This window comes from Falco rusticolus, chromosome 3, assembly GCF_015220075.1.
Source record: "Falco rusticolus isolate bFalRus1 chromosome 3, bFalRus1.pri, whole genome shotgun sequence".
Taxonomy (NCBI): Eukaryota; Metazoa; Chordata; class Aves; order Falconiformes; family Falconidae; genus Falco; species Falco rusticolus.
In genome coordinates this window covers 11,384,499-11,396,872 of record NC_051189.1, presented here as the reverse complement: position 1 = coordinate 11,396,872, position 12,374 = coordinate 11,384,499, and the positions used below count along the sequence as shown (strand labels likewise).

At 40.1% G+C, this 12,374-nt stretch overlaps 1 protein-coding gene across 4 annotated transcripts in view; it reads left to right on the top strand.

Annotated features, from left to right (window-relative positions):
- Positions 1-12,374, top strand: part of TRIO (trio Rho guanine nucleotide exchange factor) — a 254,719-nt gene that overhangs the window by 137,807 nt on the left and 104,538 nt on the right. For all 4 annotated transcript variants that reach the window (XR_005103017.1, XM_037379282.1, XM_037379280.1 and 1 more), the window contains exons 14-18: positions 879-1,074; positions 1,708-1,874; positions 8,708-8,827; positions 10,285-10,476; positions 11,642-11,791. Coding sequence is in view for 3 of the 4 variants with exons in the window: in XM_037379282.1 (XP_037235179.1) it covers positions 879-1,074; positions 1,708-1,874; positions 8,708-8,827; positions 10,285-10,476; positions 11,642-11,791 (825 nt within the window). In the remaining variant the exon portion in view is untranslated. The remainder of the gene's footprint in view (positions 1-878; positions 1,075-1,707; positions 1,875-8,707; positions 8,828-10,284; positions 10,477-11,641; positions 11,792-12,374) is intronic.

Here is a 12,374-nt window from a genome sequence, read left to right as displayed (position 1 = left end):
GTTAGAACTCACCCCACTTTGATCAGTGACGGTTGTAAGTATTACCTGTTAGACTTAAACAGGTTTGTATCCTAATTAAAAGGAATATTATAAGTTTCAACCAGGTTTTGCAATATGATGTGTGGACAGACATTACTGTTGTCATACATACGTTTAAAAAAATACCTCCTTAGCTAAACTTCTTTGGATATCTTATGGCTGAGAGTAAAATCCAGAATTAAAGTGTAAACTGGAAAGTATGGCTGAATGATTTCAGCAGGCAAATTTAGCTCTGACATTACAATCATACTGGAATAAAGTAATACTTTTTGGTTTTGCACCATTAGTCACTAAGTACCCTGCCTTTTGTGTCAAGTAGTGCTTCTCAGTTGTCTGACAGAAGTCAAAGGTGCTCACAGAACCTGATGCTTCTTGCTCACAGAATGATAGAGCTGGCTTTTTTGTAAAAGGGCTCTAGACTGGCACAATTGAAAGATAAGTTGGCTCTTGATGTGTGAATTATTACTTGGTGCGGTCTGAAGAATTGAAAAGATGTTTTAGATCAACGTTTTCCTTTAAAAGTGGAGATGAAAACCCCCGTCTGTTTCACAAGTGGTGTGTTGATGGAGTACCTTAAACAAGGCAAGGGTACCCATAGTATTGCATGCACTGGTTGAAGGAGAGCTGTAGTGGTTCTCAAAGAGATTCTTCAGGGTTGTTTGCCAAAATTTTAAATCCCTGCTAAAACAGCCTATATCTGAACAGTTTTGAACCTGATCACTGAAGTCAATCAACAGTGAGAAACTCAAGTTCCTGACCTCCATCTTAAGTACAACATTGGAAATGAACATATGTTGTGAAATGGGTAATTTAACATTGTCTTCCTGTTTTCCGCCCAGATAATTTCAGACCTCGAGTCTTGGAATGATGAGCTCTCTCAGCAGATGAATGACTTTGACACTGAAGATCTTACAATAGCAGAACAGAGGCTCCAGCATCATGCAGACAAAGCCCTGACCATGAATAACTTGACCTTTGATGTCATCCACCAAGGGCAGGATCTGCTGCAGTATGTCAATGAAGTGCAGGCATCTGGTAAGATGGCTTCTTCATGCTATTCTGGGCAGTGGCTTTGTGAGAATTATCCAGTTGTCTCCATGGGATGTGTGAAAATAACAGAGATACTGGTTAACTTTAAACTGGAGATGTGGACTTTTTTTTTCCCTTTATACTCAAACCATTTGATAGTGTTCATGAGAATGTACTGTTATTATGGCATATAGTTTTTATATAAGAGTTGGCAACACCTGAATATGTTTAGGATTAAAAAAAAAAAAAAGAATTCCACTCAGGAAGTCGGTAAAGTTAAATAGCAGGGAGTTAATTTTATAGTGAATCGGAGCAACACAGTCAAGCCAAAAATTTCAGCTTTCAAGGAATAAGTGTTCCTTTTTTGTCTCGTACACCGCTTCACTTGATGTTTCTAACTGTACACGGTCACCCAGGGTAAATCTCAGGCTTCTTTAAAATTGCAGTATGAACTTTTTTTTTCTAAAGAGTGCAGAACCTATGCTTATTTAAGCAGTTGCTCTGGGGATTAATTTGAACGTTGAGAAGGAGCCAGAGTGTGCCACAAAGCAGTGGAAACAGGCAGTTTGTCTTCGGGAGATTTTTTTTTTTTTTTTTTTCTTTTTGGTAAGTCATTTATAAATGACTGGCTGATTACAGGTGTTGAGCTGCTTTGCGACAGAGATGTAGACATGGCAACTCGTGTCCAGGATCTGCTGGAGTTTCTCCATGAGAAGCAGCAGGAGCTGGACGTGGCGGCCGAGCAGCACCGCAAGCACCTGGAGCAGTGCGTGCAGCTGCGTCACCTGCAGGCCGAAGTCAAGCAGGTAGGAGCCGCCTGCCCCCGCGTGGGGTGGCGGTCCCCCAGGGCTGTGCACACCTCGGGGGGGCGGGGGGGGGGTCTGTGCCCATTAACTGCCCTGGGAAACTGCTTTCTGTCCTAGCAAGTCTTGCGGGGAGGGACTTTGAGCACCTGAGAAACTTCATCCTCTGCTAATGCGAGGTGCGTTTTTTAATTTGCATCAACAGTCCGTATTTCTACATGGATACAAGTCAAGTATTTGAAGTGTAGAGCAATTTGAACTAATGTTAAACCCATACTTTTATCATCTGTATTGTTTGGTGATAAACCGTGCACACTGGCCTAATGCTTTTTGGTATACTGTTTGAGACTTCTACAAACCGTGGTAACGTAATATCAGCATGGTTTACTTTCTGGGAGAAGAAATATGAAGTTTTGCTTTTCCTGACAGTGAAGTGGCAAGTGTCGAGGACCTTATCTGATAAACACCTAAACCTTTAGTGAATTTAAGATGCCGTGGGCAGAACCACTGAATTAGGTGAAAGTTTAAAAAACAAAGAACACACTAGAGAGGTAAAAGGTTTTGATCTTGCTCACACTTGGCAGCAGCACAGAAGTCTGCTACAGTCTGTTGTATTAGTATGTCCTATAATGGCTCCCAATGCAACCTGTCCTTTTCCTGTTTGTTGTGAGCTCGTACAAAAATTCATCTCCCTCATGAGACTCTGAGAACGCCTGAATTGCAAAGTAACATAAAAGGGGTCCAGTTAGCACAGGAGAAGTGAACAGAAGGTTCTCAAAGTATATCCAGGCAGCGTGTGGTTACTTTGTAGTAGCAGACCCAAAGCTTCTGTGTTGTCTCAAAGGAATGCAAGAAACGGGTAGGGTCTGCCATCAGTGCGATACATACAGGTGTTAATCAAATACACGGCCTTCGAGTTCAAGCCTTTGCATACTCTACTGAAACTTGTTCATCTTTGTAAATGCACATTACAAATTACTGATTTCACATGAGTAATGGTTGAGATAAAGTTATTGCAGCTGAGAATAGTTTGCACATATTCGAAGAAAAGAAAATATGAAAAGAGTGTGAATGCTAGCTGAGGCAGTCTCATCCCTTTTGGGTACATCAGTGGGTTAGGATGGGATAGATTTGTAAGAAAAAAGGATTGTTAATTCCCATGATACTGAAATAATACTCAGTTGCTGAACAGAATAGAATATAGCACTTGGGTAATATTTCAAAGACACGCTATTAAATAGTTACTTATATTGCATGCTCCCATAAAGTGAGTACCTTGCTCCTCTAGTTTTGTTTGTATGCAGGTTAATTGTGACAAGACAGACACAGTGTTTAAAACCTGTGTTTGCAGAACCAATGTTTTGTATTTTAGCAGATACAAGCGGATGGTGAACAACATGGATTGTAAAGGAATATCCATGTTGCACCTAGCGGTTTGTAGGTCATTCTGTAAGATCTTCGTAACTTTTTTGAACCACTGCTAGCCCTGTCTGAAATTGAAGCTCAGGATTAGATTTTTAAGAAAACACTGGAAAAAATGAGTTCATCTTATAATAAAGATACAGGTAGTATAATGTTCTAGCCAGCTGCCTTTTCTTAATAGACTGGTGTTTAGGAGAAAAAATGGCTTCTGTTTTATATTCTTAGAACGCATCTCTATCAATTGGATTTTTCTGTTGAATTAAATGCCACAATAGGTGTGAACTTTCAAACAAACTTACATAACCATGTAGCTGACAGAATGTTCCTGCATTACAAACTCCTTTTCCAGATTTTTCATTGTACAGATTAACCTGCAATACTTGCCCAGCCTGAGGGCCTAAAAATTGAACGTAACGAAAACTGAATGTTATGGTCTCATTTTGATCCCCTTTGGAATGCTTTGGGGCTAGTAACTCTTAGTTTTGTGATTTCAATTGCCTTTTCAGAAAACCATGTCTGATTTATTTTAGTTTTTTTTAAATATCAGGAAGCATGATCCTCTGCACTGGGAAAAAACTTCATCGCTCAGCAGGTCCCAACAGGTGCTTTACCCAAAAGTAAAATGATATGGTAAACCTCATCTTCAATCTGTTTTGTTTGTATTTGGTTGCCCAGTTCAATTACTGTGATTTTTTGCCAGATTTATTGTTAATGATCTGAGTGTAAACATACTTATTATGTAGATGGGATACTGTCTCCATAGCAAGGATTTTAACAAGTTTTCAGTTTGAAATTTTCCTGCCAAACTGACATTACTGCTATTGTATTTTTACACACACACATACACACACACAGATACATATAAAAAAAGTAGTGAAAAGGTTAGACTGGAACACTGCAGGGGTTTTTCCATAGGGTTCATCTTTCAGATTACTGTAATCAAGACCAGAAAACTGTCTCCTGGCTTAGCTTTTTAGTCAAATACTTGCAAGGAGTCCCTTCAGTACTAGGTTTTGAAACTTGTAGCTTAGTGATTTCTTATCAAGCAAGCACAGAAAGCAGACAAAAACGTCCAGTGGTGCTTCTCCCTTAACAACCATACCAGTTCTGCTTTGTGGCATTGAAGTTCTGTACATCAAGCCTCAGGACAAGGAGGAAGCAGAAGGGCCGTAAGACACAGAGGTTTAAAGAAACCCTGCAAAGAATTTGCTTGTCAACTTGATATGTTATAGGTGCAGAAAGGGCAAAAGCAAATAGAAGATCACAGTGTAGGAAAACCTCAGAAGGTAGGGGGAAGAGGATGCTCATTGAAATAAGAAGGGAATGCTGTATGTGGGGAAGACAACATGGAAAGGAAAACGTGGGCATTTTAGTCAGGGCAGGAACATATGACTAGGTAGAGGCAGAGAAATATTTTAAGAGAATATCTGTCTCATCCAGAATTCCACTTGCATGTTTGCCAGACAACCTTTTTCTTTTATCACCTAAAATAGAGCTGCTGGATTACTTATTGCTGCTATCACTCCCACATACTCACTTTATAGAACGAATGCTGTGCTCTGCTTAACGTGCAGCATCTGCCAGGGTCACAATCTCTACCAAGCTCCAAAATCAATGCGATTGGTTTACAATGCTCATTAAGCCTTTTCAGTGCAGTATTGTCTGCTTCTCTGATCATGGTGTATGTTCTTGGATATATAACTGTGTATTCATATCTGTACAACAGTGTAGATAGATACTTGTACCAGGTACAAGCTTATATCGTCAAGAGCACCTTGAGCTGCTTTTTGTTCTCACACGCAAATCTTTTAGCTTGGTGCAAACACAGTCCAGTGCTTAAGCTCTGATTCTCTCAAAATACTACTCGGGAAGAGTATCCTGGCACTCTGTATAGTGCCATATGGATATGAAAACGTAGCAAGGACGGCAGGCTGAAGCAGGTGTATCTCATAATCATGTTTAGTTAGTCAAATATCAGTCCAAGAAACTAATCTTAAATCAAGCATCTATAGAACTACCTATTTTATCCTTTCACGCATCCCAAATTGTTTCATTTCCACAGTTTTGCTGATGCTCTGCTGATGCTCTTCTAGCCTGCTGAAGGCTGCAAGGAGAAAGATGGCATGTGTGGTCCACCCAGACAGTGAGGTGATGGAAACATGCCAACAAATGTGGGAAGGCAGCAGCCCTGAAAGAACAACAGGCTCAATATTTACTGGTGCTTATATTTTCCCCTTGAGTCAGAGCAGAGGGAAGGGGAAAGTGCTGTGGGCAACTTCCCTCCTCTGAGTTCCACCAGCTTCTGCACTGGCACCGTGACCTGCATCAAGCAGGAGGGCAAATCAGTGTGTTTGAAATGACAAGTTCTGTGCTAGCTGTCTTTGCTGTGTATGATGGGATGCCAAGTCAAGAGGAGCTTTGAACTGGTGCTGCTCAAGCATTCACCTTCATTATAAGTTCTCTGGACAAGGCTAAATGTATTTTAACCCTAAGAAGGTATGTTAGAGCATACCTGGAAAAATAATTACCTAAGTAAGGTAGAGGGGGAACTTAGAACGGCTTTTATAAGACAAACTACAAATAAAAAAGGGATTTAAAAACATCTTCCACCCTCTGTGTTCTTACAGACAAATTCTATTCTCCAAGCATAGTTTCTGTCTACAGTCTATTGAACCCATCTTGTTCCTCTGGAAGTTGCCCTTGAGGCTTACCTGGACTTGCTCCCTTGAGTATTAACAGCCCCAGGTGTCTTAACGAATTCCAAACTCCCAGCTCCTTTCACGGTCCCTTTCATGTGCCCCCATGCTGTTATCCGGGGGATAACAGCAGGAGAGGTTGTTCCAAGGCCAGAGCCATCTTCCGCCTCCCCATAAGGCTCCACCTGACCCAGCATTTTGTCCTCAGAGAAGCAGAATGTGCACCCACTTACATGTCTAGGAGGTGCTGTCCCACACTACATCTACACTGCAGACTTTTTTTCTACAGACTTGCAGGATTTGTATAGAAGAATTCAAATACATGTTATCCGAGGCGGAGGGTGGGGATGGGGGAAATGCCCAACTTCTTAGCTATTCATCGTGCAGGCAGAAGTGGAAAAAACTGTATTACTAATCCCACAATATTGCAGTGTAGATAAGCACAAGACAGAGGGTGAAACTGTGATTTGAGGGAATGGATATTGTGTCAAGATAGGTAGACCTCAGTTGCTTCAAGCTGTTAAAGCCATGTTAGAGTATACCTTGGATGTAGACCACGTGCGCCTTTTGTTTTTAAGCATCTGTGTTTTGATAGGTCCTCTTCCTGGTTTCTGCCCATGTTTTCAGACTATGACTATAGTCATGTCATCCTGATTCACCCAGTCATAACCTGGCACAGTAGTATCAATGGTGGTGTTACAGGTGGATCACTAGATGACAATATTTAGTGTTAAGAGCTAGCTGTCATTTGGTAGTTAATATATTTATTACCAGTGGTTAAAGGTCTAAAATCAGTTGGTAGGAACATGCTAGGGAAGCTATGCTTAAACTGGTTATTTTCAAATCAACTGGGCCCAAAGGAAATCACCCCAGAATACCTATAAAACTGCCTGAAATAATGTCATAGACATTAGTGCTTATCTTCTCCAAACTTGTGGAGGTTGATGAGATTCTGGAGGCCTGGAACTCAACATCTACTTCTCAAAAGTGGGAAAGGATTAGCTAAGGGAGGATTATAGGTCAGCTAGTTCAACAAAATTCCCAGGAAAAATTGTGAAACAAGTAGATTATTAAACCTGAAAAGTGATGAGGAGAAGAGAAAAGGCTTACATAGATTAATTAAGTATAGCTTCCCATTGATAAATCCTGATTCTTCCTGACAAGGTAACAAGTCTTCTGGGTAGAGGTGAAAAAGCAGATGACATAATCTTCCTTCTATTAAAGCTTTTGGAATGGTTTAGTTCATTCTATCTGGCCCTGGCTTAGTATGCGAATGTAATATGGTTTTCCAGCAAGTTTATCATTCATGGTACTGTAGTCTCATACTCAGTAATGAAAGTTTTACTAAGAGAGTCACTGGATTGGAAAACAGATTTCAAAATTTAAAAAAATATATCTGTAGAAGGTCTGTATTTGGATACTAGTTCATGTTTCCAGTCAGAAAATTACATGGTAGAGTAGGGATTATGCTTTTAAATGTGAAGATAAAGGCAAAAGAAACTGGAAAAGGGATTTGAGTTCATCAGAAGACACTGGATTACAGTTCAAAATTATCTTGATGTATGGGAGAATTGTGCTGCAAGAAGGATATTAATTTTATTAGTGACAAATACAGAGCATGGTGTACTGGCAGGAATAATCAGCTGAACAAATACACCACAGAGGTAATTACTGGCTGGGCAGAAGTTCCTTAGAAAAGTTACACAGATGACAGTGAATAACCTGAATTATGTCCAGCTTTACTTAGTACTTGAAAGACGTTGACTGAAGTAATGGTTATCAACTGGAGAGATCTTATAATAAAGCAGTGAGAAAAATAAGGCAACTGACTTCACATGGGCTTGAAGAGACTGTGGTCAACAGGGGAAGATGAAACTAGAGGAAGGAATTGGGTAATGTTCTTGATGGAGAGAGGAGAGTGATAAACAAAGCTGATGCTAAGAGGGAGAAAACTAAGGGGTTTGGCTTGTGTTTTTTCAGTTTTTTTCCTCCCAGTGCGGGCAGGAGAAATGAAATAAGCTGAAATGAAAGCAAGAAGGATTTGAGTGTTACAAGAAGGAAGACTTGTGGTGATAAAAGCATCTGGTGGAAGACTGGGATTGGAGTCTTGAGTAACAAACAAGGCCCAGATCTTTCAGGAGGGGCCTTAAGGTTGCATGTTCCTGATGTTGGTAAGGGATGCACTAGGTGGCCTCCTGAGGCTCCTCCGCAGCCGGGGATCCTTCTGGTTTCAAGGACGTGTCAAGACACATTCTGAAAACTGAAAATCTTTAAGCAACTAGAACACAGTCAATGGTCACATTTTTCACAACTTTAATATTCAGAATTGTTTGCTTACTTTTTACTAAGGTGCATATCCTCAATTTATATTATTGACACTGGCTTTTAGGCAAATATTGCTCGTAACTTGTTCCTGTTGTCCAGGTGACAGAAGTGGTGTTCAGAAACACAACCTTGTTCAGAGTGTAAACTGAAATCACAAGCATGTAGTAGTTGACAGAAAGATACAAATTGTCAACGAAGTGAAATTATAGTGAATGTCATTCTCTGTGTTCATTGAATATATAATTCACCATAAATATATCATTAATAAATTAATTAGTTATCAATTCCAGTACTACATGTGACCCTATGTGTGGGGTTTTTCCCTAGCAATGATGCCTTTCTTGCTGTTTGGCAGTGGAACTGCATATTTCATGGTCTTCTCCTTTGTTACAGGTTTTGGGCTGGATCCGAAATGGGGAGTCAATGTTGAACGCTGGGCTTATCACTGCTAGCTCTTTGCAGGAGGCAGAGCAGTTACAGAGGGAGCATGAGCAGTTTCAACATGCAATAGAGGTAAAAGCACAATTTCAGTGACCATAACCAGGTAGTCCTGTGTTACAGTTCATGAGCCTCTGTAAATAGCATTGTTGGGTTCACACTACAATATTTTGAATTTAGGAAAAGCTGTTGAAAGCATCTTACGGTAAAGAGATAAAAACACTTACTGGGAAGGCGGGGGTTTTGTTCTTGTTCTTTTGGAGCTGCAATTCCAGGTGAACACATCTCAGTACCTCTTTGCATTTTTGTAAAGTGATAGCTGTTCACAGCAATTTCACTGAAAATGGTGTTTCCCTTTGTTAGAATACAACACGTAATCCTCATTGTTGTAGTTTAGAATAAATGCAACAGCAAACATCAGTTTTGTGTATTCTGATATGGTCCTTTAATGTTTCCATTTTTGTTTGACAGTAGGTTTTACAGTAATTTGTGTGTGGTGGTGTGTCCATCCTCCTGCCATGACTTCAAACTAAACTTACCAGACTGGACATACCTCTGCAAAAAATTGACAGAGACCTTAAGACTGACTGAAATGCAGTATTACTAATAACTGATATGCACTATTGAGGAACTTAAGGTGATATTGATTATGTATAGCTTACATTTTTTAAGAATTTGACTTCTGTTGAAAGATTAACCAATGTTATAATTTGGGAAAACTTTTTTGACGTATTCTGTCTTGCAGTAACTCTTTCAGTTTATTTGCTATTTGGTGGTTTGGTGGAGTGTTGCTCTCGTTCCCACACACACACACCTTTTTTTTTTTTTTTACAGTTTGCACTATCTTTACCCTCATTTTGAGAGCTCCTAAGTATAAAAATTATCAGACCTTTAGGTGTTCGTCAGTTTAAGAATAAATTACTAGGAAGCTTGAATTGTTTTTCTGGATCATTCTGTACTCTGATATGATAATACTTATTATAGTTAGGGGTTCCAGATTTTAGGCAAGTATATGTTTACACAGAGAATTACAGTTAAAAATTTGCTTACAGTGAATGGAGAGTTTTCTTTTGTTATTGGTCTGCATGCCTGCACCTTCATTTGCTCACTGTTGATGTGTAAAAGACTGCAGTAAAGCTGTGAGGATAGTAAAAGCAATCAAGCCAAAATAAGATACAGCCCTTCCATCTTCCTTTTCCTCACCATGAAGGGAAAGAAAATTGACTTGAAATTCATAATTATAACAGTGTACTCCAACATAGATATGCTGTGTGTGGCTTACTGCTAGACAGTGGCTATTGCTTGCAAGCTGCTAGTCATTGTTGATTTGATGATAAATCTCTACAGGATTTATTTCCTTTGTATTTGCGTAGTCAAGTCATGCAGTGACTAATATTAGACAGTTCTTTTTAGCTGATGGGTGTTTGTGCATGTGTATAGAAGTGTCGTTGACACAGTGGAAATGTGAGCCTTTGAGGTCTTCAAGAAAATGAAGTACTCCACTGACCTCCTGAATTTTCACCTCTTGCCAGAAAACACATCAAAGCGCCCTGCAGGTTCAGCAGAAGGCAGAGGCAATGCTGCAGGCTAATCACTATGATATGGATATGATCCGGGAGTGTGCGGAGAAGGTTGCCTCCCATTGGCAACAACTGATGCTGAAGATGGAGGACCGTCTCAAACTTGTGAATGCTTCTGTTGCCTTCTATAAAACTTCTGAACAGGTACAGAAATGCTACATAATCTGTGTCTGTCTCGGGTAATTCTTCAGTGTGGCATAAACCAGCATTCCCTAAAAAAAACGGTTGACTAGGTTTGCTTCTATTTACTGATCTGATAATAATTGCAGTTATACAAAAAAAAATGCAAAAAGCAAATCCTCTTACCCAGCTGCCTTAGAAAGACAAATTATGTGTTGCAGCCTTTCAATATATAAAGTGGTCTTATAAGATGACTTTTTACTACGACCTGTACTGAGGGTGATGAGACACCAGAACAGGTTGCCCAGAGAAGTTGTGGGTGCTCTGGAAATACTCGAATATCCCTGGAAATACTCGAAGTCAGGTTGGACCGAGTTTTGAGCAACCTGATATAGTGAATGATGTTCCTGGCCATGGCAGGGGCGTTGGACTACAGATGATCTTTAAAGGTTCCTTCCAACCCGAACAATTCTATGATAAATGAGTAGTAGCTAGATCATACTAACTACTAAGAGACTACAGTGTAACTGATCTGGATACACTCACTTCAGTTAGCGAACTTCCAAAGAAGGTACACTACCAAAGTGCAGTGATTATTGGTGAAGACTGAAATCTTCATCTGCCTCTTCTATCACCCTCCCCTTTTAATATTCCTCAGATTCTTATTTTTAGTAAAGAAAAGTCTTGTAGAACATTTTCAAGATGAAACATACATACAGCTGCTTAGTTGGATTTCGGCTTGTTTCAAGAAGTTTTGCTTAAACCATAAACAAATTACACAGAAGTTTTAATGGAAGTACTTTAGATGGCTTATTCTGTTTTTTGGGCGGGGGGAGTCAGAGAAAAATCAGCTTCATCCTACTTGTCTGCAGAAGAGTTGGGGGAAGGTTGGCAGGGTTGCTTCCTCTGCAATCATATCTTAAGCCTATCCTGAATTATGCAGTCACAGAAGCAGATATAAAGATGAGCAACTCTAGGAGGGATAGTCTTCTGAGAATTCCACTTAAGCAGGCCAATGCTTGCAAACCTTCAGTCAAAGTTTGTTGCTTTCTCTTAAGTCCCAGTCAAAACATGTCAGAAGCTAAGGAATATCTAAGGGGTGGATTCGTTTTCCATTTTTTTTTGGCTTGAATTTGAGATTTTTGTCTTTACTAAATTATATTTGAGTTGGACTCCTTTCTCCTGATAGGTGTGCAGTGTGCTGGAAAGCCTGGAGCAAGAATATAAACGAGAGGAAGACTGGTGTGGGGGAGCAGACAAACTGGGTCCCAACTCTGAAACAGATCATGTTACTCCCATGATAAGCAAACACCTGGAACAGAAGGAGGCATTCCTAAAGGTAAGGTTTGCTTTTTTTTTTTTTTTGTGGTCTTCTGTGTCTTGGAAAGCATGCAGTCAAATGCTTACTCTTACAGTGCTGAAATGTATGTGGGAAGCAGCAGTGCCCATTCAAAAGCTACAGGTATGTCCCAAACTGCAGAGATGTGGTAAGTGGCATGTTAACTGCTTCTGACAGCAATTAGGAGAATACTGCCAAGTGCATACAATTGTAGCCAGTTTTTATAAATATATTTCCTGTTGAACTTCAGTAAATGTCAGGTTTCCCGCTGTGACTGAAGAGGAATTGGGAATCACTGCTTTGAGCAGCTGTCATTCTAAAGAATGCTTAAAGGCTGCTGCTTTGGAAGAGGAGTGACAGTCACATAGTGCCTTTGCTGCCTGTGCATCAGGGCAGCTCTCAGATGTTCTTGGGACTACAGTAGAGTACAGAAGGAGGAAATTGCTAGACAAGCATGTGGGAGTAGTTGGGTTTATATGGTAGTCTGCAGATAAATGAAAGGTTTCCATTCCAACTAGTGTCCTAGTGGAGAAGCTTGATTATAAATGTGTAACGGATGCTTGCAAAGCAGTGTAACTAACCC